Source organism: Vulpes vulpes, chromosome 4 (assembly GCF_048418805.1).
Source record: "Vulpes vulpes isolate BD-2025 chromosome 4, VulVul3, whole genome shotgun sequence".
In the NCBI taxonomy this organism is placed as follows: domain Eukaryota; kingdom Metazoa; phylum Chordata; class Mammalia; order Carnivora; family Canidae; genus Vulpes; species Vulpes vulpes.
In genome coordinates this window covers 88,451,690-88,478,426 of record NC_132783.1, presented here as the reverse complement: position 1 = coordinate 88,478,426, position 26,737 = coordinate 88,451,690, and the positions used below count along the sequence as shown (strand labels likewise).

Below are 26,737 nucleotides of genomic sequence, written 5' to 3'. Positions count from 1 at the left end.
GTGGGGCCTAGAAGTTTGGGGCAAACGGCAGGCAGCACAGAAGCCCGTCCTCCGACTGGACCAGGCACGTCAATACCGTGTACCTGAAAAAATAGCAGGGTCACCTGACTGGTTTTGATATAAAATAATAAATCTTGATGTTTCCTGTAAACCTGGTTTCCACCATAAAAACCAGGTCCTCCCTGATTTTAGCTGTGCTGCCGTCTGACCTCGGCGACTAGAATCATCACATGGGAAGACGGTTTCTCTACCAGGAACAGACTAACATGAACTCAGAAACCTTAGGAAATTGGCTTTTTTTACTTCCCCTTTAAATTCCAGTTGCGGTTTATATTTGATGAGCCAGCCCTTCTGAAGTCTGATTGCCCATTTGGCAAGTAAATTAGTTCTTTACTTTTCAAGATGCTTCTGTGTCTAAGCCTCCATCTGAGATCACTCAACACACACCTGAGGGGCCAAGGAGGAAGGGGTGCAGGGATGGCTGGCGGCCCCGCGACCACACCAGGCCCCCTTTACACGGCAACAGAACAGCTAAACGACACACTTTCCATGCGGTGGCGGCAGCCGTCCCAGAGGCTGCCTGGGCGCTGCCAGCTTCTCCTCCGAAGCCCCGAGCACCCCGGACCCCAGACACCTCCTGGTTTCTCTGACGTGCCGAGTTCTTGCCTCCCACCCCCACCCCCCCAGTTCTCCTGGCAGCCACCAGCCAGCCAACCCACTGTTTGGCCACCAGTCCTCCCACGTGTGAAATCTGGTTCAAACACACAGGTGTGAACCCCAAGGACAAAGAAAGCCACGAAGGGCAGGGGGGACGAACCTGTAGCAGGGAGATGGCAATGAAGACGCCCGCCACGATATAGATATTGCGCGGTAGCCAGCCCTCCAACGCCTGGATGCAGCCTTTTGTGAAGATGGACTCGTCCCACTTGCTCTTCAGCTGCAGGGAAACATCACAGCGACCTGAGCCCAAGACACGCAGGATGTCCCCACCCGGGCTCCCCAGAGGGCTCCTGAGGCTAGCAGGGGGAAGCTCGGTGGGAGCCAGGGTGTGGGAAGGCAGGTGCCAAGGACAGACAACCTCTCCAGGACACCTGCCACCCACCTGCCTCGGTGTCCACCCGCCTCTCATACCCTGCCCGAAGGCTCCCCGCCGGTGGTCTTTACCCACTTCTGTGAGGCCCTCCCCAGACGGAAAGGGGGACTGGTTTGGCACACGCCGTGAGCCCACATCTGAAGGACAGGGAGGGGCCTGGGGGCTCCGAGAAGGAAGATGCCCCTTTAAAAAGAAAAACTAGAAGGGCCTTCAGCATTTTCTGAGTCAGAGCAGCTGGCTGGGGAAGGAGGGAAGAGTGGCTTCCCAGAGTGTGGCCCCCGCCCAGCTGAGCTGGGCTCCAGAGCCAGCAGGAACAGTCCTCAGCCAACAGGACTTTTGATCCTTCTGATCCTGCCCCCTAGCGGAGGCTCAGTAGGCACAGGGGAGGTGCCTCCAGCACACAGGGCCCACCACACCCCCACCTGCCCACATACAGCCTCACCCACGGCAACACTGATGGGACAGTACTCCATTTTAATGGGGTTAGGGGTTGAACTGGGTCCCCCTAAAATTCAGATGTCGCAGTCCTAACCCCCAATTCATTAGAACCTGATTGCACTTGGAGACAGGGTTTAAAAGAAGTAATACAACCCTTAACCCTAACCCTAAAACACCCCTCTACAGAGATCTCTGAACTGTAGGATACCAGGCACATACCCAAACCCTAACCCTAACCAGAACCCTAACTCTCAAGTTCTCCCTCCGGAGAGGTCTCTGAACCGCCAGACAATAGGCACACACACTCAAAACGTCCCTAACCCTAACCATTATCCTGGCTCTACACCAAATTCTAATCCTAGATAATAAGGCAAAAAAAGAAAAAAGAAATTTGGTACATTTGTACAGTGGAATAGTACTCTGCCATAAAAAAGAATGAAATCTTGCCCTTTGCAACAATACGGATGGATGCTAAGCAAACTAACTCCATCAGAGAACGACAAATATATGGAAAAGAAGAGGCAAACAAATTAAAATGAGGTTATTAGGGTGGGTACTAATCCAATATGACTGAGGTCCTTAAAGAAAGAGATCAGGACCCCACAAGACACAGAGGGAGAACCATGTGGGGACACACACAAGAGAAGGCAGTCACCTACAAGCCAAGGAGAGAGGCCTCGGACCAATCCACCCAACACCCTGATGAACTTCGAACCTCAAGTTCAGAGGAGTGTTTTCGTTGTTTCAGCCACAGTCTGCGGGACTTGGGTTATGACAGCCCTAGAATCTAATGCAAGTGACAATGAAAGGCCGAGGTTGGTACAGGCCCGCCCCTGTGCAACGGAGAGAGGTCCCTACAGAAGGGCTTCAGGTCTCCCAAACCGGAGGCACACATCCTGGTGTCTATGGCCAACAAGAGGGGCACCTGGAGATGCCCCAAGTCCCCTTGTTCAGAACAGCAGTCACTCATACCACTAAAGGCCACCGAGCAGTGTGTGGGGTGGGGGGTACTCACTTCACTCCACTCCACGCCCCTTGCAGCCTGAAGAAAGTCCTGGGGGACTGAGCCTTTCTCCTACCATAAGATCCGTCTCCTTCCTTATTGTCACCCCACCTCCATATGGTGGCTAAACCAAGCCATGTGCTCCTGCAGCTTCATCCTGAACTGCTATAGAACAGACACCTCCTGGGATCCCCCCAAGGAGCCATTAAAAATGTAGCCTTTGTTCCCCAAACTCTCATCTGACCTCTTTCCACTAATGCAGCAACTGCTAGATTTTGTGACTGCGGTTCACGGGGCTGGGAATCACCCCATCACTGTTCCCCGGAGTCTTACTGCCAGCGGATCCTACTCAGCTCACTCCCAGCTTAGATGGCACCTCCCCTAGTCTCACCCACTCCAATTTGCACTTGTGCTAAATCAGGAAGTTGGACCACAGGGAATAAACCTGACGAGCTCCAAGTCATATGCACTCACCTGGGTCCTGACATCATAGCCACACTGTGTGTTCACAACTTTTTGCTGTAAGAAAAGCAGGAAAAAATGGTCATCTTTGTTCTCATTCTCTTAAGAAGTCAGGCAGAAGGCTCTAGAAAAGTTCCATCTGAACATCAGCAAACACCTGTTCAAATTCCACTAAAGCTCATATCCTTTAATCCCAATGCCAACTAACCTTTCAGACTAGGACAAAGTGGCCCACTGTGTGTGTGAGGGAGGCCTGTGTATGTAGCGACCATTCACCTCTGCTCTCGTAGCACAAAAGGAGACACAGACAATACATAAACGAATGCGTGTGGCCGTATTTCAGTAGAACTTTGTTTATGGATGCTGAAATTTAAATTTCATAAAATTTCCACCTGTCACATAATATTATCCTTCTTTTCATTGATTGTCAACCACTTAAAAATGGCTGAAACTATTTTTGGCTCACAGATCATACAAAAACAGAGAGCAGGCCGAGTCCGGCGCATGGGTCATAGTCTGCCCTTGCCTGTGCTGGGAGATGTAAGTTCTACTGGCTTAATACTTCAAGGTCACAGTGGGGACCCGGGGCGCCTGCTGTGCAGCCACAGCAAACCCGAGCCTCTCCTGGGCTGGGGAGTCAGCTGTGTGACAGCGGCTACACCCTGCCTGCCCGGAGCCCCGGGGCCCAGTACCAGGCACAGCTGAGCACAAGAGCTGTAAACAGGACTCAGTTCTGCCAAACATTCAGTGCTCCTTCACAAGTCATCCTAAGAGCCCTGTTTCTGGAACCCAGGGACCTGGGCCATGGACTGGGAATGAGAACAGGTGAAGAAGAAAGGAGACACTTCTCCCCCCACCCCCAGATGGAGAGTACCCCCACCTCCCCAGTGGGGGCTTCTGTGCACTGGCCATTTCCTCCAGTGAACAGTGAAGAGGGGTCCCAGGGCTCACCACACTTAGAGCATTGCGTTCAGGCGCCCTGAGGCAGAGTCCCTCAAGGGAGGGACCCTACTGGTCTTCCCCTGCTTCACCCAGAACACTAGAGCCAGGGCAGGCCATGCAAAAATGTGCCTGGGGTTTATACATATAGGATTTTGGAGGTGCGGGAGCCCAACAGTGGTAGGTGGAGAGAGAGCAGAGCAGAGCAGAGAAGCAGCCCAGAGCACTCAGAGAGCCAGGAACTGCTCGGCGAGCCCCAGGCAGGCGACTCACCGCAGGGTCCGGCACGCAGCAGGAGAAGGGCACCCCACACTTCTCGCGGCTGTAGCTAGCACCACTGCAGTTGAAGTAGACGTTGAGGTCCCAGTCTTCAGGGCCGTAGGCTCCACAGCACTGGTTCTGTTCACAAAAGCCAAGAGCTGTCAAGGGACTCTGGCTCAGAGCCAGGGCTGTGACCGCCCACAGGGGATCAAGGATTCGAGGTTTAAGCGCTGCCCCACATACCACACAGACAAATCAAGGCCCCCCACTGACCTCCCGCATGCACGGAGATGCGGGGTGTGGTCACCTAGGTAGCCTTTAAAGAAGGAAACCAGGAAGCCTCAGCCATGACCCCTCCTGGATCCAGCACGCAGCACTGGCTCTGCCAGGACACAGCACTCTGGTCCAGAGCCTCCTCCCCGGAGCGTCCCCTTCCTCCGCTCCCCTCAGCCCAGAGCGGACTCCTCACTCCCGTCTGAGTCCACACAGGACCTCTGATGCAGTTCTCTCGTAGGACAGTGGGCAGTGAGTGTCTTCCTCCCAGAGAACTTTCCAACTTGACCTTAGTTCCCTTAATGTGTTCCTTTACAAAACACAGCTGCTAGACGCCAAGGACAGAACTGCGACTGGGATGAACAGTAACATAATCATTACTCTGCCCCCCTAACCCGGGGTCCCTGCCCTCCCCTTCCCACTACCCCCATCATCTGGTATAGTTACAAAGAGAAATGCCATTCGTCCAAAATAACTGTGAATCCAAACACACTGAAAACAGCAGTGTGAGGTCAACGGCATCCCTGACCAGGAGTGGACTCCCATTTTTACACGTGTCCTTACTGCTGACACGGCTGTGGCCGTGATCACAACAAATACACAACCAAGATTTCTGATTGTCTTCTTTTATTTCTAAGATAAAATGTTGTCTCCCCCGGCCCTCTACCCTGCCAGGGTTCCAGCTGCTTTAATGATTACCGAATATTTCAGCATGAGGAGTCTCCACAATTTACTGAATACCCCTGGAGAATTTCTTTTCAAGAGGAAAGGACGACACTGGAGAACACTAACAATGAGGCCCACGTGGCAGGGGTTCATTCCACTGCATGGGCACATCATGCAGCTCGGGCTAGCCCATGCACAAGCAACCCCACCGAACTGGCACATCCCACTGCAGGCCACGCCCACAGCAGGGCTCCATCCACTGCAGGCCACACCCCCACAGCTGGGCTCCATCCACTGCAGGCCACGCCCCCACAGCAGGGCTCCACCCACTGCAGGCCATGCCCCCACAGCAGGGCTCTACCCAGTCAGGCCATGCCCCCACGCAGGGCTCCACCCACTGTAGGCCACGCCCCCACAGCAGGGCTCTACCCACTGCAGGGCTCCACCCACTGCAGGCCACGCCCCACAGCCAGGCTCCACCCACTGCAGGCCACACCCCACAGCAGGGCTCTACCCAGTCAGGCCACGCCCCCACACAGGGCTCTACCCACTGTAGGCCACGCCCCCGCAGGAGGGCTCTACCCACTGCAGGCCACGCCCACAGCAGGGCTCTACCCAGTCAGGCCACGCCCCCACGCAGGGCTCCACCCACTGTAGGCCACGCCCCCGCAGGAGGGCTCTACCCACTGCAGGCCACGCCCACAGCAGGGCTCTACCCAGTCAGGCCACGCCCCCACGCAGGGCTCCACCCACTGTAGGCCACGCCCCCGCAGGAGGGCTCTACCCACTGCAGGCCACGCCCACAGCAGGGCTCTACCCAGTCAGTCCACGCCCCCACAACAGGGCTCCACCCACTGCAGGCCACGCCCCACAGCAGGGCTCTACCCACAGCAGGGCTCCACCCACTGCAGGCCACGCCCCACAGCCAGGCTCCACCCACTGCAGGCCATGCCCCCACAGCAGGGCTCTACCCAGTCAGGCCACGCCCCCACGCAGGGCTCCACCCACTGTAGGCCACGCCCCCGCAGGAGGGCTCTACCCACTGCAGGCCACGCCCACAGCAGGGCTCTACCCAGTCAGTCCACGCCCCCACAACAGGGCTCCACCCACTGCAGGCCACGCCCCACAGCAAGGCTCTACCGAGTCAGGCCACGCCCCACAGCAGGGCTCTACCCAGTCAGGCCATGCCCCCACAGCACAGCCACGCCCCCACATCCCCAAGGCTCTCCCCAAGGCCAGGCCAGGCCAAAAGCCATGTGCCAATGGGGACCCGCATGGGGAGGCTCAGGAGGGATGTTGGGGAGGGAGGTCGTAAATGGTGGGGCTGGGGCTTTCGCAGATGAACGCAGGTCACCATTCCAACGTGGGAAAGGTCCCTGGTCCCGACGTGGTTTTGCCAGATGCCGGGATACACGACAGAAGGGTAAACAAGTTTCAGGGAACATGAAAGTGGACCACAGTTATTTTTAATGCTTTCTTGATTATTTTCTTCTCAGAACCAAAGTGTTCCATGTGAAGTCCCCGAGGAAACGAGGTTTTCCGGCAGCGCACGGAGGATCAGACGCGCGGGGAGCAGTGCCCCGGGGCGGGGACAGCTGCGGTCCAGGCCTCCAGGTGCGGCCGCACGCAGGGGACCGAGGCCAGCTGCAGTAAAGGCCAAGGCCTGGGACGGCTGAGCCAGGCCCCTGGGGACATATTCCAGGGAGGTCACATTCCTCGCCATCTGGGGAAGCTTCCTCCAGGCAGGTCTGCCCTCTCCAACAGGAAGGGGAAAAGGTCCCGGGAGGAAGCGGACAGGAATAGCCTCAGACGGTGAGTCACTCCCCGGGGGAGGGGATCACCCGTCCCTGGGTACGCACAGCGCCTGGGGGCCTGCAGCCGCCTGGCCAGGGTGGAGGGGCCTGGGCCCCTGGGGGAGGGCACCAGGGCGGCTAGATGCCTGCCCCCTGCAGATGGGGGCAGACACGCTTCGAACACGCCTGTGCCAGTGCGCAGGCACCAGCAGCCAAAGCTAAACCGACCAGAGCCTGGAGGCGCACCTCCCACTAGCCGGGCACCTGTGCCCAGAGCAGCAGGCACCGCCGGGGACCCCCACGCTCTACCAGGGTGCCCCGCGCAGGGGTGCCTACCGCTTTCTGAAGGGAGTCGATGAGGTTCTGTAGGTCAATGTCGTCCCGGTAGGATCTGATGTTGCTCTCGAAGAACTCCCGGAACCGGTCCCTCACCCAGTCCTGGAATAGGAAGGCCAGCACGGCCACAGCCAGCTCCAAGAAGAAGATGAGCACGATGGTGCCGCAGAACTGCACGAGGACAAGAACCCGATGGAGAGTTATGACACCTGCAGCCTCCAGCCGGAGGAAACCTCACGGGACCCAGGATCGATGCCTGCCACAAGGCGAGTGGGCTCCACATCCAGGAGACCAGCGCTGGGGCCCCCAGGAATCCCTGGGTCCTGGCCGGCAACCCTGCCCCAGCTCTAAGTGGACACATGCATCCCCACCCACATCACGACAGCGCTGGTAAGAGAGGAGGGAAAGGACAAGAAAGCTCCAGGCCACTGCCTCACCCCTCTCCTGTGATGTAGCCCTCCTCCCCCACAAGGAAGCCTCATCCCAGGAAGGGATGGTTAACCTACCCTGCACCAGGCTATTGGCTCCTTTAGGGCCGTGCCCCAGACACAGGCTCTGACCACTTTCCTCACACACACAACCATCCAAGCTGCTAGAAATCTAATGCGTCGCCCACATGTTAAGGAAAAGGAAACTGAGGGTCACCCAGGCAGGTAGATTGCTTGAGTATACACAGCTCACGAGGGACACGTGAGTTCCCCGGCAGGGCTCTTTACCACTACCCACCCTGTGTGTAGCAAGACCTCTCCAGAAGCACAGCGCCCCTGGGCACAACAGTGCTGCTCTTCTGCAAGGGCCCACCACACCCGCACCCGCACCCCCCACCTGGCAGACATCTGGCCAGCAGTGCCTGAGTTCCCCCGACCATTGCCATCACTGGTCACCCTGCGCTGTAAGCAGCCATGCCACAGTAGCCGAAGGTCAAGGACACAGAAAGCACCCGCACATACACACAGACGGGCGTACACACAGGGCCCTCCAAACCACAATCACTGCTCACAGAGAAGGAAGGCACTAAATATATTTTTAAGAGGAGGAAAAAAAAAAAATGAGGAAAAAAAAAAAAACCCCACGTGTTTGCTCTTTAAATTAAGCCCAGGGAAGAGAAGGCTTGATCTAATAAATTCCACAAATATATTGCAAAACACGATTATGTGTTTTCCCCACCAGGTGCTATTTAATTTTAACTGAATGCATTTCAATGTGAATTTGTATCTAAATATAAAACCAAACTCTTAGTAATTGGTGGTTCTGGCAGGAAATTAAGGATTCTGCACCACACATCCCAACAGATTTACACACCCTGGAGGAGGGAACCGATTTCCTAACTTTACTGGCAACATCTTTTGATCTTAGCCAAGAAGGGCAAAGGTTGAGTAGCAAACAAACAATTTGTTTTGAACTTCTGGAACCTCTGAGGGAAACAGGACGCAGGGGAGAGGGCAAGGAGTTGGCTGCCCAGCCACCCCTTCCCTCCAGGAGCTGAACACCAGGGGGCCCGGCTCCTCCAGGGCCGGGGAGCCAGCTCGGCCCGCAGCTTCCCCATAGCCTACCATTCGGTGGGAAGCAAGGTACCAAGGGCTGCATCCTCCCCACACTGCCAGGGCCTGGGGGGCCCACAAGAGCTACCCCCACCACCACGTAAGCTTTCACAAGCCTGCCCAGCAAAGCCCTCACCCCTACCTCCCTGTCCCCCCCCACCCCTGGATCTGGGGCTACTCACAAACTTGAGCAGGCAAATGTTCTCTCGCAGGGCCCCCACACAGCCAGCGAACCCCAGCGTGAACATCACCACGCCCACCATCAGGACCAGCACCACAGGGTCGATCCCATGCAGCCGGGTCACTTTGGTGAGATCAGAAAGCACCCCCTGAAAGAGGCAGAGACAGCGTCAGCCTCAGGGAGTCAAGGGTGCCTTGTGGGGAGGGGGGGCTAGGTTGTGTCCAGAGATAAAATAAGGACAGGGACCTGTCCTCTGAGGCTCGGTCCTCTCATTCAAAGCCAGGCCGGAGCACAGAGCACAGCCCCTGCCTCCCTGCCCCCCTGCCCCCTCGGGGCCCCTCTGCCTGCAGATCCTTGCCCGCCTTGGCTTCCAGGGCCCTCACAGGCACCAATCCTGGGCTGCGCCTTGGCTGTGAGTCCCTCCCCAGGCACACCCCAAGCTTTTTTTGTAGACTGCAGGGTGCCTATGCCAGGCCTGGAGTGGAAGGGGTCCTGGGGACCCCTGAGGCCTCTGGTCAAGGCACCTTAGGGGCCAGAGCCTCACCCTGGCCTCTGGCTATGTGGCGGCTTAGGCCACTTGGAGAACCCCACCATCCTGCACACACTCTTGTGGAAAAAGCCCACCAAAGGCAGGCGAAGGCCGCGCCGTCCACAGGACCCTTTGTGATGATGGGAGGTGTTCTACACCCGCACTGTCCTAAATGGTAGCCACTGGTACCTGTGCTAGTGAGCACCTGAATGGAACTGAAGAACAGAACCTTAACTGGTTTCATTTTAACTAATTTAAATACATACAGTCCCGTGTGGCTGGTGAGAACCAAAAGGGACAGAGCAGTACTGTAGGGTTCAAAGGAGGGAAGAGAGAGGAGGCACCCGCCCAGGCACCCAGGGGCACCCGGGGGGCACCCAGGTCTCGGCTCGGGGCTCAGCTGGAGGAGGTGCTGCTGCTCAGGAGATGGCCACACGGTGGCGCTATGAGTCACGGTTTGCAGGGACAGGGTTGAGGGACGTGTCAGCAGGACAAAGGGACATTGCACTTCAGCCCCTGACCTTTAGGGGTTCACAGGCTACCTTGAAGATGCCCCAACCCTAAGGCAGGCCTTATTCACCTCCTAAGGCCATGGCAAGAAAACCTGTAGATCTTTTAGTGCTCCCGCCTCCTCCTGAAAGCAAAGGAAGGTTCCGTGCCTGAGGCCCAAGAGGATGCTGTAATTCCCAGCACCTCCTGCCTGGCCTCATGCTCCTCACACCTGCCCTTGTCCTTCTGACAGGAAGGGCCTGGTCTGCCCACCTCACCTCTCCTGCACAGGCTGGGCCGGGAGGTTCCCAGGTGTGTAGGGACCTGGCCCTACCCCTCAGAGCACCCACGGGGCATGTAACAGGGGCCCTGCCCCTGCCCTCAGAAGGACAAGAACACAGGAATCAACACAACTGTGGTCAGGGACCTGCTGGCTCCCGGAGGCACAGACAGGAGCAGAGGTGGCCCCAGGCCCACCCGAGACGCAGCTGCACACAAGCCCCCAGGCCACCTGAGGCTTCTGGGAACAGCACAGCAGGCTCCCCACACTCGCGGACCTCAAAAACCCAACCAGCCCAGCCGTGGCCCCCAGCAGTGACCCCACCACAGGGACGCAGAGCCAGGCCCAGGGCAAGCCACTACCCTGTGCCGGAGGGCTCACTGGGGAGGAGTCTGGATGAAGCAACAATTAAAGCTGAACAAACCTGGTCCAGGCTCCCTGATGCTTACCGTCCTGGTAACACGGACACCTACCTTTTCACTCCATGCCCACAGTCCAACTCCAAGGAAGACAACTCCAGCCAACTAAGCAGGGGAGGAGCGGGCAGTGGGGGGGAGACAAGTGGGGAAGGAGGGAGGAAGGGAGAGAGAGAGAGAGGTTAGATTCAAAATGAGCACGATGAACGCGCTTCTTAGAGGAGCATCCACACCACTAGTCAAGGGTGGCTCCCGACAAATGTCCCTGCAGGCAGAACAGGAGCAAGGCAGTCCCCAGTCCCTGCAGGTGACGGGAACTTTACCCCAGAGCCGAGGGATGGCCATGCTTTGTGCATAACCCACACCTACCTTCCCTGAACCCCTGGACAAACTCCTTCACCCGCAGTGGCCCCCTGCCCCAGAGAGCAGAGAGGAAGAAGCCAGAGCAGAGCCTGGAGGCCACAGAGTCGCAGACATCAGGCCCTGCTGCCCTGTTTCTTCTGCGATCCGAAAGCCCCTCGGCTCACCTCGGTGCAGGATCTGGGACACCGTGACAGCTCCACAGGTGCATTCACAGGCTCCCCGGGCCAGGTGAGCCTCTCTCCAGAGCACTGGGCACGACTGCAGGGGACGCAGGGCCCCGGGCACCTACACGCCGCGTGGGGCACACCTGTGCTCCATGGTCCTGGGTTACTAGTTACTGAATTAAAACAGGCCTGTGCCTAAGGACGCATCCACCCCAGAAAAGGCACCCCCCCCCCCGACCCCACTGGGACCAGGTGCTGCCTCACGTGCACCACAACGGAAAGGGTTCCCCGCCCCCCACTGCATACACCCCACAGGCTCCTAAACCAGAGGTTTTCCCATATAAAACAAAACACCTGGTCTCTGAAAATTAAGCTGCCCGATTTTCTGCTTAAGTACTTTATAGGCCGCTGGCACCTGCCTGCCGTTCACCAGGACCTCCCGACAAACAGCAGGGCTAGGCTGGTCTAGGACTCACCTCTCCAAGGCACACCCTCACCCTTCAAGACATCCCTGCCTCCTTTGTTCGCTCCTGGCCCCGGGTGGGGCCTGGGGTGGGCAGGCAAGGCCCCTTCAAGAAAGCCCCAGCAGATGGCCACCTCTTCGGAATCACACACCAACTTCAGAAAATGCTGACGTGCCCACTGTTTGGGGTGGGACCCGTGACCTCCTTTCCTGCCCCCAAGTGTCTGACGCAGGCAAGCCTGAGGGTGGCCAAGCACTGACCACCCAGCCTGCAGCCTTGCCCCCACCACCTGAGGTCCCCGGTGACTTAGCCTCCTGCCAGCCCTGGAGGTCAGGTCTTTTTTCCCAGTTGATTTGACCTGACCAGACACACAGCCGGCCATCCCCTCCTCTCCGGAGACGCTCAGCTTTGCCGACACGAAGCACTGGTCCCTCTTGCGGCTCTCCTGCTGGCTCAGCCTCCATCAGGGACACCCCCCCCCCCCCCCGCCGGGTTCTGTAGAGGAGGCCGTAATTCACATGGCTTGAGACACTCTACACAGCTCACCCACGGATCCACCTCCCAAACCGAGCACCTGAGGCTCACCTGACTTGTGCACGGCGGACAGCTGACATTTCAGTCCTGCCATGTGCCCAAACGGAGCCTTGCTCTCCCCCTGCCCCAACCAGCTCCGCCAACCCTCCCCCTTCTCATTAAATGGCACCACAGCCACCTCAACTCAGTTTCGATCAGAAAACCTGCATGTCATGCTTCATGCCTCTCTTTCCCTCTGACCCCCAATCTCCCTGCCCTCTGTTGGTTCTACCTTCAGAACGAGTAATGCCTCTGGCCAGTTTCCTCCCTACCCTCTGCTCGCACCTGTTCATGGTCCACCCTGCAGGGGCCTCCTCCCGGCTCCCCAAGCAATTGGAGCCATCCTTTAGAAACAGCTCAGGTAACCCCCCTGCTCAAAACTCACCGAGTTACTTCCTTTCACGCTTAGCATCAAATTCAAACTCCTTGAGGGCCCACAGGGCCTACGCGGCCAGGCTTTGGCTCACACATGGCTACTCTCCAGGCCCGCCTGGCATTGCTTCTGTTTCTGGAACTCACCAAACTCATCCGTGCCTCAAGGCCTGGACACTCTTCCATCAGCCTAGAATGTACCTCCACCATGTCCCTTGCGGGCTTGCCTCGCTTCAAGCCGCCTTCGTTTCACCTCTTCAGAGGCTCTTCCCTTTACCATCCTAGGACAGCTCTCCGTCCTTCCCTCCTGACCTCCTTCCTGCTTGGTTTCCTTCGTGGCACGTACCCTAGACCACACGAGCCATATGTCTACCTACATGCGTACTGTTTTGCTCAGGGCTGCATCCCACGAGCCTGCACAAGGGCTTGGCTGTAGTCGGCACGGGCTAGGTGCAAGGGCATGAGTCACCAGGGCTCCAAGACCGGGGCGGCCTCTGCCCGTGCTCCCGAGTCTCATTCCCTCCAAACGCATTCAGAGCAAACGGGGCCAAGTGAAAGCTCCACCTGGCCCCAATGCACAGCCAGGCCCTCTACAGAGGCATCAGGAGCAGGACAGGAAGCTGTCCTGGAGGTTGTCGTGCCCTATGCCTCATCCAGTGTCCCCAGCAGCACTGCAGCCCCTGCCTAACCGAGTTCTATGACAGCCTGCCTACCATGGAGAGTGGGGAGAGACTCCTGCTCCTCAGAGACCCCTGGCTGAGTCACGGCCAGCTCCCTTGCTGCAGCACCAATTTCCTTCTCTTGCAATGATTGGGGACTAAGAAAGGGGCTCATGGTTTTTTTCCATTCTGATTTAAAGGAAGAGCTAACGTTAACTTGCACCAGAATGACAGGAACCAGCAGGGTGGGGGGATCACATGGCACATCGTGGGTTCAGGATCTTTGGGGACCAATTTCAGAAATGAGGAGCCTGAGGGAGGACCAGACAGGGGAAGTGGTGTGTCTGGGAGCTCACCGAACAGCCCCGTGCATGAGCCAGGCCAGGACCCTTGCCAGGCTTCACCCAGCTTCCAATGGGGCCTCTTCCCTGATCTCTCTGGGGCAGATGGTCCAGGGCTGGGCTATTGTCCCTGGCTACCAACCATCTGGGAGCGACAGTTCAGCTGGGTGCTTTCCAGCCTCAGACTAACCTTCTTTGTCTCTCTTTCATGACCTGATTAAATCCCCTCCCAAAGGATGGGGCCTAACTCCCACTAAGCGCAAAGGGAGGCCGGCCTTGGACCATCAGGTGGTTACAACGGCGAGCGGTACCGCTCTTTCCTGGGTGCTGAGCAGTGCATTAAACACTTCATACACTTAAAAGACCCCTTTCACACCCCATCACACTGCTACTATTACCCTCTTTTTCAAACAGAAAAGCTCAGATATAGAAGCATTTGGTTATTTGCCCAAAGTCACACAGCCAGACAGAGTGAAAACCAAACCTGAGGGGCACCGGAGTGGCTCAGTCAGTTAAGCGTCTGCCTTTGGCTCAAGTCATGATCCCAGGGTCCTAGGATCAAGCCCCTCATCAGGCTCCTAAGGGGAGCTCAGCAGGGTGCCTGCTTCTGCTCTCTCTCTGCCTGCTGCTCCCCCTGCTTGTGCTCTAACAAATAAATAAATATAATCTTAAAAAAATAAAAAATAAAAAATAAAAACAACCCTGGGTGTCTCTGACCGTCCTGAAAGTACATTATCCCAGCATCCACAGGGCAGCCTGAGACCTCCTGCACAAAAAGCAGGCCCAGGGACCCTACGGCATGGGAGTTCTGCAGAAGGGGCTTTTGGGCTGTGCAACTCTGAAGCCAAAGGACCCATATCCTCAGGTGGTGAGATCATTCTGTGGCCAGGAAGCAGGGCCTCTGAGTGTCACTGTCAAGATTACTGACCTCTCCACCCTAGGCAAAGGCCCCCTGTGGAAGTGAGGATACTCTTCTGGCATCCTGGGCTGGAAGCTGCAGGGAATCCACTCACCATGTGAGCAAGCCTGTGACACTTCACCCAAATAGGGTCAAAGAACAACAATGGAAGTGTAGATACCTGGCCAGTCCCTGCTGGACGGGAGGAGGTGTCCAACACCTGCAGCTCAAAAGCAGCCCCCATCACCCACGATTTAGTGGCCTGGGCCTCTTGTATGATTGCATTTCGGCGTCTATAAAGGTACTTCGGCAATTCTTGCAGGCCTCAGAGGCCTTTCTGCAGTGAGCTCAAGGCAAACCAGCAGTGGCAATGCGACCCTCTCAGGGTCTGCCCCATTGGCCTCTGGTTCTTGCAAGCCCCCTGGCTGTCAGAGGTTGACATTCACAGAGTGGCTTATGGGAGTCCCAGAGTAAAAAACAGGAGGGATGCCTGGGTCCCCTGGCTCAGCAGTTGAGCGTCTGCCTTCGGCTCAGGACGTGACCCCGGTCTGGGGATCAAGTCCTACATTGGGCTCCCTGTAAGGAGCCTGCTTCTCCCTCTGCCTGTGTCTCTGCCTCTCTCTGTGTGTCTCATGAATCAGTCAATCAATCTTAAAAAAACAAAAAAACAAACAAACAAAAAAAGCCAGAAGGAAACCCAAGAGTAAGCCAAAACTCAAGGCCAGAGCAGTGCTGAACAAACAGCACAAGTCAGCTGGTCCTGGTTCCAGTCTCTACTCTGCAACTTCCTGGTGACTGGACTTGGTACTAAGTCCAGGAACTCCTATGTGGCTGTGATTTCCTCTGCAAAATGGCCTTTCCTGGGTCATAGGAGAGCTGTAAGGATTGAAGGAAGTATCACAAGTGACTTGCTTACCTCAGGGCATGAAGTCAGTCCAAGGGAGCTCTGACCTCCTACACGGGAGGGGCACAGGGCAGAGACATCGAGGGGCCTTCCAGATGCCACCAATATTTGCTGGCCTGAAGACTCTTCGCGTCACCCACCCCCAATAACTCTGAGCTCCAGTGTTCGTCCTAAGACAAAGTCCTCCTTTCCAGGGGCATCTGTTTCATTAGATCTCAGAGACAACAGTGAAATAGAGTTTAGGGAAACAGAGCCTCTGAAAGGGTTTTTGAGCAAGGTAAGAAAGAATGATGGAAGGAAAATAGGACAAAGTGGAAGCAGCTAGAACACAATGTCAGCTCTGTTTCTAATTCACCCTGTGGCTTTGAGCAAAACATCCCTCTCTTGGAGCTCAGTTTGCCAATCTGCAAAACTGAGCAGCTGGGAGGCCAATAACCTACAAAGGTCTATACACTTCCCACTGCCTAAGCTCTGCCATCTAAATCATGGCAGGTGGAAATCCCATGGTCCTGGCACTCTCTGGGATAGGAAATCTGGACTCTAGACCCGGTTAGTTCAAAAAACACCAAAGATGCCTGTGGCCACTTGAAATGCCAACAATTCAAATTATTGACCAGAAAGGACACCAGTGGGCACAGCCTGGGCTGAGAGTGAGTCTCAAGATATACCTGTCGGGGTTAGGAAGCCTCGTCTCTCAAGACTGTAGCCACTCTGAACCCTGTACAGTGCAGGGAATACCACTTTCATATAGTCCCACATTCAAAGAGTCTAAACTAAGCCACTTCTCAGTGGGAGTCTGGAAGGTCTGGAAGCCAGAAGGGACACTGCAGCCCAGCTTCCTCATTACAGAGGGAACCAGGGCCCAGGGCAGGATGGTGCCTTGCACAGGGTCACACAGCTATCACACACCAGCTTTTCCTCCTGCCGGAAGGGTGGTTCTGAAAATAAGCAGCATGTGTGCCCTTTCCAACACAACCAACAAACATGCTAGGGGCCCCAGTGAGGAGGGGTAAGGACTACCCAGAGGACTCTGGGGGCAGTTTCCACAGATGTCTCTGCATTTCCAGATAACAGAGAACCCACCCCCACCAAGCCCCGCCCAGGAATAACTGTGCCGAGACCTCCCAAAGGAAGGAAGGAGGAAAGGCAGAGTCATCCAAGGGAGGTTATAGGCAGCTCTCCAGGCCATGGAGAGAAGCCCCAACCCAGCCTCGGCCCCACCTTCACCCCAGTCTCTACCACTGCTGGCACAGTTCAGTGAGGACAGGGCAGAGAAGACCAAAATACTAGGCCAGAAGCTGGTATTTAAAGGGCCAGATAGTAAATATTTTCAGCTTTGTGCTGGATGATCTCTGTGTCGACCACTCAATACCATTTTTATAGCAGGAAAGCAGCCATAGGTAATAAGTAAACAGGCAAGGCTGTGTTCCAATAAAGTTGTAGGTACATAAACCGGCAGAGCACCAGGCCTGCAGGCCACAGTCAGCCAAGTCCTGTGCTGAACTATCACACTGCAACCATCTGGACCTCGAGACAAAAGACAGGATTTCCTTCAGCTTGGCACACGAACCCCGGGGCACCCCTATAATTCAAGTCTCCAACCTAAATTGTCTTTATAGTACCTAAACAGGTAGTAATAAATAGTCTAAAACTGTAAAAATCCCAAATAATACATTTCCACGATGCGGTATTTTACAGCAGTGAGAATCAATGATCCACTACATACAACATCATGAATGAATCGCATACACAATAGTTAACAAAAAAAAAAAAAAAAATGCCAGAGTCAGAAGACTATTAAGGGAGTGTTACAGACGAGATGTTGTGTTCCTCAAAATCCGTATGTTGATGCCCTAAGTCTCTCAACATGGTGTTTGGAAGTGGGCTTCTGGGAGGTAATAGGGTTAGATGAGGTCATGAGAGAGGAGCCTCCAATATTTGTATCCTTATTAAGAGGAAGAGGGACCGGGACACCTGGGTAGCTCAGTGGTTGAGCATCTACCTTAGGCTCTGGTCGTGATCCCAGGTCAGGGGACTGAATCCCACATTGGGCTCCCTGCAGGGAGCCTGCTTTTCCATCTTTCTGTGTCTCTACCTCTCTCAGTGTCTCTCATGAACAAATAAATGAATAAATCTTTAAAAAAAAAAAAAAAAGAGGGAGAGAGACCAGAGCTCTCTCTGCCATGTTAGGACACAGCAAGAAGGCATCCATCTGCAAGCCAGGGAGAGAGCCTCACCAGAACCCAAGCATGCCAGCACCCCGAGCCCAGACTTCTAGCCTCCAGAAATGTGAGAGATTAAACCTCTGTCCTTTAAGTCAACAAGTCGATGGTATTTTGGGATGGCACCGTGAGCTGACCAAAACAGGAGGAATGCTTCAGTGAAAAAACTACATCTAGTATCTAATCAAAAGTCACTAGACAGGGGCACTTGGCTGGCTCAGTCTCTGAAGAGAGTGGGACTCTTGATCTCAGGGCTGTGAGTTCAAGTCCCACGTTGGGCATAGAGCCTACTTAAGATACAAAAAAAAAAAAATTACTAGATAATCAAGGAGGGAAATAAACATGATCTATAACAAGGAGAAATATTCAGTAACTAGAAAAGGATACAAACAGGACAGAGAAGGTGTAATTAGCTAAGACATGAAAACAGATACTGCACATACCCTGGGGGATTTAAAGGGAAATACAAACATGAGGAAAGAAACAGAGAACAGAAAGTTCTGTTAAAGAAATGGACTTTAGAAAGTACAACACTGGAAATGAAGAATTCACTAGATGGGTTTAACAGCAATTAGACACTGTAGAAGAAAAAATGAGTCAACCTGAAGACAAAGCAATAGACACTATTTGAACTAAAGGGTAGGGTGTGGGAGGAATTAAACAGAGCCTCAGTGACCTATGAGACAACAGGAATCTGAGAAGAAAAAGGGCAAGAGGGTTATATTTGAAGAAATAATGGTCAAAGTAGTCCTAAAACTAATGAAAACTATAAACCCCAAAATCCCAAAAATGGGTATTATTCTATCAAATTACACCCCAAAAGAGGGGATTTTTTTTAAGATATTATTTATTTGACATAGGGCAAGAGATAACAAGCAGGGAGACGGATAGAGGGAGGAGAAGCTGACTCCTTGCTGAGCAGGGAGCCCAACACGTGAGGCTCCATCCCAGGACCCTGGGATCATGACCTCAGTCAAAGGCAGACACTTAACCAACTGAGCCACCAGGTGCCCCAGAGGTGATAGTTTTAAAAGTATTTTGGGGGAAAAAAAAAGAGAGAGAGAAAGAAGAAGGTGGGAAGATGGGAACCAAGATGGGAACTGGGCATGCCCACACACAAGACCAATCAGTAGACTGGGCCATGCCAGCTATCTTCTAGAGGAGGATGCAGAGCTGTACACATTACCAGCTACCTGGCCTTGACACTACCCCATGAGCAGGTAATAGTCATATGTGCCCCGTGAACACCCCTTCCTCAGAAATCCCTGCTGGTGGTCCCAGCCTCCCACGTGCCCAAGTGAGATCAGGAGCTGAAGCCCCGCAGGGAGTAGCATTCATGGTGTTCTAGTGGAATCCCTGATTAAACAATCCTTGTCCTTGGCCAGTGAAAATGTGGAAAAATACACATAGACACCCAGGAGATAAGTCGGTCTACTTCATATGAGTTGGGGCAGCCCTTCTAGAAAAGTAATTCTGACTATAAATATGTCAGCCAGGTCAAAACAACATACACACCCCTCCCTCCTGACCCATTTAGTCTCCTGGAAATCTGTCCTAGCAAATCATTTCCCTCCTTTGCCCAGAGGGAGGAATCTGTACCACACCAAACTAATCACTGCATCCTTATCTAGGATAGTAAAAAAAAAAAAAAAAAAAAACTGGAAACAACCAAAATGTCCAATATGGGAATTTCCAAAAATACAATCAAGAAGACTATGTGGCAACCTAAGATTGTTCTGTGCTAGGGGATGCTGACCCACAACTGCAAGGGGCACTCCCTGACCTGGAGGTCAGGCCTTGGGGTGTGGTGTTACCCGGACAGAGTCCAGCTCAACTAAAGCCAATTCTCCATCAGTCCGAGTGATCCAGAGACAGGAGCTCACTGCGGGATGTAGGGAGGCCCCTATCAAAGGAGCACAGTAAAGGCCTAGGAGCAGTAGACCCTCTGCCCACAGAGACGCTGGGAGCAGGGGGAGGGAGCGGACTGTCCACTCCTGCACCAGACCCGCTCTGCCCCTCATGTCCCGGCTTGCCTGGGACACTCCTGGGACACACCTGTTGTTCTGGCTGAATTCTTAATAACCTCTCTTTCACTCTTAAGGTCTCTGGACTTGGACCATCAACTCCAAGGTTCACCCTACTCATGGGAGGTCTTTGTGGCTTTGAAGGAAGGGACCTGAAGCCTCGCTGGTCACAGAGTACAAACACCCGCAGCTCTCGGGTCACCACCAAGAAACAGGCTGCCCGTTGGGCTCCAAAGCGAATTCCCGCACACTCCACAAGCAGGGAGCTGGGCTGGGCTCAGAGCTGCCTGAGTCTCCGCGAAGGCCAGTGGCAGGGGCCTCTCCTGTCCGTGACACACAGGCCCATTGTCTGTGCCACAACAGGCCTTGGTTCTTCACTTTTAATCCATCTCTGAAACAGCTCCAGGCAAGGGCTTTATCTGAGCCTCTGCAGATTAAACTCAATGCTGGTGGCGGGAGGCAATCCCGGAGTTGCAGACATGAGTTGCAGACATCATCTGAATCATCCCCTGCAGAGGATTCACTCAGTGAAACCAAGAGAGCTCACATTCTTGGTGGAACCAGGTGGGGTAAGAATGAAAAGGGCCACACACAGCTCTTCCTCCCTGGGCAGCCCCTCTTCTACAAGTCAAAGGAAATGGTTTTTTCTTCTTAAGCTGGGGGGAAAGTATACACAATATACAGTTTAGACGTCTTAACCATTGGTGAGAGCATAGCTCAGTGGCGCTCAGGACAGTCACAGCGCGGTGCACCATTGCCACCATCTTGCAAACCTGGCACTCTGTACCTACTCAACACTAACGTCCCCCTGTCCCCTGCGCTGGCCTCTGGCAACCAGCCTTGTACATTCTAGCTCTATGAATCGGACTCCTCTAGGTGCTGCATATAAGTGGGACCACACTGCATTGGTCCTTTTGGGACGACGGGCTTGTTTCACTTGGCATGATAGCATCAGAGTTCACCCATGTCGCAGCATGCGTCACAATTTCCTTCCTTTATAAGGCTGAAAAATATTCCATCGCATGTAGAGAGTACATTTTGTTTATCTACTCATCTCTGGGTAGACACTGCAGTTACCTCTATCTTTTGGCTGCTGTGAATAATGCTGCTGTGAGCATAGGTGTGCCAACATCTCCCTGACACCCGGCTTTTTAATTCTTTTGGGTCTATGCCCAGCGTGGAATTGCTGGATCATATGGTAATTCTTTTTTTTTTTTTTTTTTTTTTTTTACATTTTGAGGAACATCCACACTGTTTTCCAGAGTGGTTGCTCCATTTTACATTCTCCCAACAGTGCACACAAGTTCCAATTTCTCCACATCCTCGTCAACACCTGTTACTTTGGGGGGTGTGTGTGTGTGTGTGCGCTTTAATAATAGCCACCCTAATGGGTGCAAAATAGTATCTTCTTGCAGTTTTGATTTGCATTTTTTAAAGATTCATGTATTTGTTTATTTGAGAGAGAGAAAAAATATAATCAGGGAGGAGAGGCAGACAGAGAGAAGAATGGAGCCTGCTTCTCCCTCTGCCTGTGTCTCTGCCTCTCTGTCTCTCATGAATAAATAAATAAATAAATCTTAAAAAAATAAAAGTAGAACATGCCAATGCTCCCACAATGCCATGTTGTCTAGAAGCACCATTTCCCTGACAGTCCGGCAGACAGCCACATCCCCGTTTGTCACCCCAAAAGAGTATTAACAGTCCCTTGGAAAAAAATCTCAGCCCTGAACTGAAGGGAGAGAGCTTTAAAAACCCTGTTAGAGTGTACAGGTGTTGGCTATAAAGCATGTCAGTGTGCAAATAATTCTGAATGAGGCAGAGGCTCAATAAAACCTGTTTGTGGTAGCTCCAGCACTGGTCAGAGAAACGGCGGGCTGCCTTCTGTATATCAGAACCTGTCTACTGAGCCCAGGTCTGCCAGCAAGGCTGCAACCCTGTCCCTCTGCTCATTGTTAATTTGTCAAAACAGAACAAATACAGAAACTCTCTGTGCAACACAATTACCTCTGTCCTGCTTCAAACCAACGGGCAGAGGAGGGGGTGGGGAACGGAGGAGATATAAAATTAAACAGGACTGGCTCTGAGTTGTTAAGTGTTGAGGATACAAGGTGATGGGAACATGGGGGTTTGTTTGATTTTGGTATTTCTTCCATTTCAAAAAGAAAACTTCTCTGATGACATAAGGCAGGCATGTGATCGTGTACGTTTCAGCAAACCCTGGGAGGCAGGCGGCAGGCCTGTGACACCGACATTTCACAATGAAAACATGAACACTACGCAGGATCACTCAGTGTGGGTGAGAGGCCAGACCAGCCCCTGCGTGGGGGCCTCCCACGGCACCCAACATGCGCTTTCTGGAGGGCTTGGCACCCCACGTCTCGGGCCTCCCCCCACACTGAGCTCCTGTGCAGATGACGAAAGCAAGTCGCTGCCAGGGACCCAGCAGGGAGGCGTCTGGGCCATCCTCCCAACCAAGCTCTCTCCTGGCCTCGTTTTCCTGACTGCTCCTTCTCGTCCCTTCGCACACTACTTGTGCCCCAGCGCACACTAACTGAGAAACGGACCCTGACCACATGCACTGTCGGTCCTGCGGAAGGCCGAGAACACAGCAGAACCCTTCAATCAAGCAGCCTTGCTGTGATTCCAGATGCAGGACCTCCACTCTGCCAATTGGGCTGCCCAGGTGTCATTAGTGGGCAAGTTGGTAAAGCTTCCCAAGAGCAAAGAATCTGTTCTTTAAAAAAAAAAAAAAAAAAAATTATTTATTTATTCATGAGAGACACACAGAGAGGCAGAGACAGGCAGAGAGAGAAGCAGGCTCCCTGCGGGGGACTCGATCCTGGGGCCCGGGAATCACACCCTGAGCCAAAGGCAGAAGCTCAACCACTGAGCCACCCAGGCATCCTGCAAAGAATCTGTTCTGCAAAGAATGTGAAGAAACGGAGATTAGCAGGGCCCTGCCCCAGCGACGGGAAGTTTTGCTCTCTCTGCAAAATTCGGGACGATCTTCAGAGGACAAGGCACAAGACCAAGCAGGCACAGCCTGGGGGTGGGAGGGAACAACAGGACTGCCGGTGTACCAGTGTCCAAAGTGTCAGACCGCCTGCCTAGGCCAGGGGGCCCTCCACCAGACACCTGGCCAGTGGGCGGGGCCTCCAGGTGCAGCCAGGGAGGGAGCAGGGCGGTCTGGAAGCCCTTCACTGCGGGGATGAGGAAGGCACAGGCCTCCCATTAAGAGAAGCCCATGGAAACCACATCGAACGCCCTGTATTAATCTTGTTTCAGGGGAAATGATGAAGTTGCTGGTGACAGCTTGTTCAGGGACAGAAAAAGATGAGGGGTGAAAGGCCAAGCCACTGAATCCCACCTTGTTTCTCCAGGACAGAAAGCCCCCAAAACTTTGAGATAAATCATTAGGAGATGATGCTGTGAATAATCAACGGTGAAAGCTAAGAAGCCCCCATAAGTCTGCTTCGTTTGCAAGAGTTCTGGCCCAAACGGGCCGCGCCAACAGCCACAGTAGAAGCACAATGTGGCGTCACGGCCACTCGTCCTGTCCCTCCTTCTCCATATGCCCCCCCGCCCCCCAGAAGGTGACAAGCAATGCTTGCTGAAGATGCGCGATCACGTCCCCTCAGCCACCTGCACAGACTCCGCATCTGCTTCTCCCGGGACGGATCACACCGGTGACACACACAGGCTGCGATACCTGCCCCGGTGCCCTGACCATCTCCGGCCAGTGCCCGGGTTTTCTGGTCTTCTTTAAGGCAGGAGTCCTTGGAAGAACTGTCCTGAGTCATAGTCTCCACTGGCTCACATCCCATTGGCTCCTCAGCCAGCTCCAGGGGGGTCTTCACCCCCCAGAGCACACAGCAGCCCCGGCCAGGGTCACCAACAACCTCCACTGTGTCAATGTCCATGCCGATTTTCCATCCTCATCTTGTGTCATTCCCACCTCCCACCCCCAACGGCACAGCTGACTGGTCCTCTCTACTTGAAAGGCTTCTCCAGCACCAAGTCTCCTGGCCTTCCCTCGGCCCACCTGCTCACAGCCAACTCTGGAGTGCACTTTCCTTTTTGGGGTCACCTCTAGCATCCCAGGACTCCAGAGTCACACCTCTCCCCTTCTCAGTCTATAAGCCCCCTTCACGTCTCTGTTGTCACCTGTGTCCCCTCCCCCTGTACTCCCTGTGCTCCAGCCCTATGGCCTTCTCTTGGCCCCTTGCACATGCCTAGTGCATTCCAGCCTTTGCAAATGCTGCCCTTCCAGCCCGCAGCTTTCTTCCCAGACCCCCCACCAGCTGCCTCTTCACTGATATTCTGGTCTCACCTGCCGTAAGTCACCTCCCTGGAATGTCCTGCCCCGGACTCCACAGCCAAGGAGCTTCTCCCTCCCTGCTCTGCTGCTCATCAGTAGGCTAGTGCCATTACTGATTAAACACAAGCACCGTAAGAAACAGGGCTTTACTGCCCTTATCCACTCTTACCTCTCAGAGCCTAGAACAGGGCCTGGCCCACAGTCAAAGGTGCATGAGGCACCCTGCTGCCGATGTCTCGTTGGGAGCACTCCCAGGGCAGGGAAGGGGGGAAAACAGACATGCACGTGGGCCAGAGCTCCAAATGTTCCTGAATTTCCAAGGCTGGGGCGGGGGCCCGTTAACTCGGCTTTTGGTCACCCCGGCCTTCCTGTCACAGTACTTACCAGTCTACTTTATAACTAACCTGCCGCTGGTACTGCCAGGGCAGGACTCGTTAACCTTGCCTACCTTCTCCTCCAGAGCCTTGCAGGGGGCCTGGCACAGCAACTGTACAGAAAGAATCACGATCTACTGAATAAAGGATGAAGCGAGGAAGCGAGGCTGCTCTCAGTGACTCACCCAGAAGACAATGTTGTAGCTGAAAAGGAGGTACTTGTACCAGCAGCTGACCTCGGCATTAGAGTATCTATAATAGTGCATCTTCCGAGAAGCGGGATCTGTGGACAGACATGGGAGTGATGAGAAACTCAGTTACATAACGTCTCCCCCCAAACCCACTCCCCAAGAAAGAGCAAAGGTGAGGTTCACACACAGACTCCAGAAATCTCCAAAGTGTTTCTGTGTTCCTGCACGAGTCTAGGCATCGCTTTACTACCAGCGCCAGCGACAGACTGGGCAAAAATCATGTTAAGTCAACTCTCCAAAAACAGACAAAAAAAGAGAATTTTGAAAGAATGGAGGATGCCAATTTTTATTTCTTTTTTTTAAAGATTTTATTTGAGAGAGAAAAAGCGAGAGAGACAAAAAAAGAGAATTTTGAAAGAATGGAGGATGCCAATTTTTATTTCTTTTTTTTAAAGATTTTATTTATTTGAGAGAGAAAGAGCGAGAGAGAGAGAGAGAGAGAGAGAGAGAGAGCATGCAAGGGGAGCGAGGTGGGGGGTAATGGGAGAGGGAGAAGCAGGCTCCCTGCTGAACAAGGAGCTCCACACGGGGCTCAATCCCAGGACCTCGGGATCATGACCTGAGCCGAAGGCAGGTGCTTCACCAACTGAGCCACCCAAGAGCCCTGAAGATGCCAATTTTCAAAGTGTCTCCTAGATACCAGGCCTTGCCAGACATTTATCTCATCACCTCTCCATTGGGTGTTGACTTCTCAACTTTTCAGTTAAGGAAAGAGGAGTTAGGAAGGAAGGTCATGGGATTTGCCCAAAGCTAAGACAAAAAAAAAAAAAAACTCGACGAGGCCCAGGATTTGAACCAAGGACAGGGGGTTCCACAGTCTACATCCCCTCCACCCAACCACTACCTGGGGTAGGACAGCCAGGAGTAGGGCGAGCCAATGGAAAAACAGAGACTTGATCACTGAGAGGCACTTTGGGAAGAAGAGATGAAAAGCAGGCATGACCTAACCCAGGCCAGTGAAGAAAAGTCAGAAATAAGGCCCCATCCCATTATTTGTTCAGCTAACATGTTCTCAGACAACCTCCCAAGCTCTGTCCTCACAGAATGACGAAGGTGATGTGGCCCCAGGAGCCCACAGCAGCCAGCATACACCCCATTCCTCCCTCCCGTCCCTCCCCTGCCTAACCCCCCCTCAACTCCCCCCCCCACCAGGTTCAGCCTCCTGAGGCTGTGAGTAAAGCTCAGACCACAGAACATTCTGGGGGCTGCACAGAGTGGGCGGGACGGGGGGGGGCATTTTTGCTTTAAATCTGTGTTCATTGTCCAAAGCCCCTCAGAGAATCCTACAGAAAGGAGGGTGCCCTCCAAAGGGAATTCTGAGGACCTGACCCACCTTGACTACTTTCCATTCTGAACCCAATAGCAAGCAACCCAGGTGGGCCCTAACTCCTCCACCCTCCAAACCCACTGCCAAAGCAGTGGCTCAGTGGTGGGAAGGAGGGGGGTGGCCTCAAGCTGACCCATGGATGGCGGGTGGGCAGGACCTAGGGTGCACAGGGGAATGCTCACCACCCCCCACCCTCAGTTCACCTCCCGCTTCCCAGGGGTGAGGAGAGGGGCAGATCCGACCAGGGCCTGGGAGTGACCTCCGTGGCCTGGCTGGAACATTCCATCAACACAGTGATGACAAGCAGGGCCAGGAAAACCACATCCCTCTGGAAATGGGTGCTGTGACTGCTCAACCCTCCGGGTGCAGCACCAAGGGGCACAGCAGGCCACGACACCACCACCCGGCTCACCTCCTCCCTTGGGGGGGGCGGGGCGGGAGGGTCTGGCCCCTGTAGTCTCAAAATCCAACTAGGAAGGGGACAGCAACCCAGCCACCACCCACCTCCCCACCCCCCGCCCCACTGTCAGCGCAGCACTTGCTCAAAGGTCCCCTCCAGGAAGGGAGCAGGAGGGCAAGCCCAGGTACCGAAGGACACCATGGGTCACAGGCCACACAGGAGGCCTCAAAGCAGCCTGGGCCACGGCCGGGCAGCTGAAGGGGCCCCGCTCCTTCCTGGGGCTACATGAGCTGCCCCGGGCCATTCCTGCCCTCCGGAGGCCCCAGCATCCTCACCTAGAACTGACCCTAGCGTCGCTGGTGTTGAGGCCCAGCTGGCAGCAT

At 54.3% G+C, this 26,737-nt stretch overlaps 1 protein-coding gene across 10 annotated transcripts in view; it reads right to left on the bottom strand.

Moving 5' to 3' along the window:
• The window catches only part of TSPAN14 (tetraspanin 14), a 55,894-nt gene that overhangs the window by 2,043 nt on the left and 27,114 nt on the right, over positions 1-26,737 (bottom strand). For all 10 annotated transcript variants that reach the window (XM_072756357.1, XM_072756356.1, XM_072756355.1 and 7 more), the window contains 7 exons: positions 24,562-24,659; positions 10,758-10,808; positions 8,988-9,134; positions 7,265-7,435; positions 4,209-4,334; positions 3,009-3,053; positions 818-937 (listed from right to left, as the gene is read on the bottom strand). In XM_072756357.1, coding sequence (XP_072612458.1) covers positions 818-937; positions 3,009-3,053; positions 4,209-4,334; positions 7,265-7,435; positions 8,988-9,134; positions 10,758-10,808; positions 24,562-24,642 — 741 coding nt within the window. In that variant the 5' untranslated portion in view covers positions 24,643-24,659. The remainder of the gene's footprint in view (positions 1-817; positions 938-3,008; positions 3,054-4,208; positions 4,335-7,264; positions 7,436-8,987; positions 9,135-10,757; positions 10,809-24,561; positions 24,660-26,737) is intronic.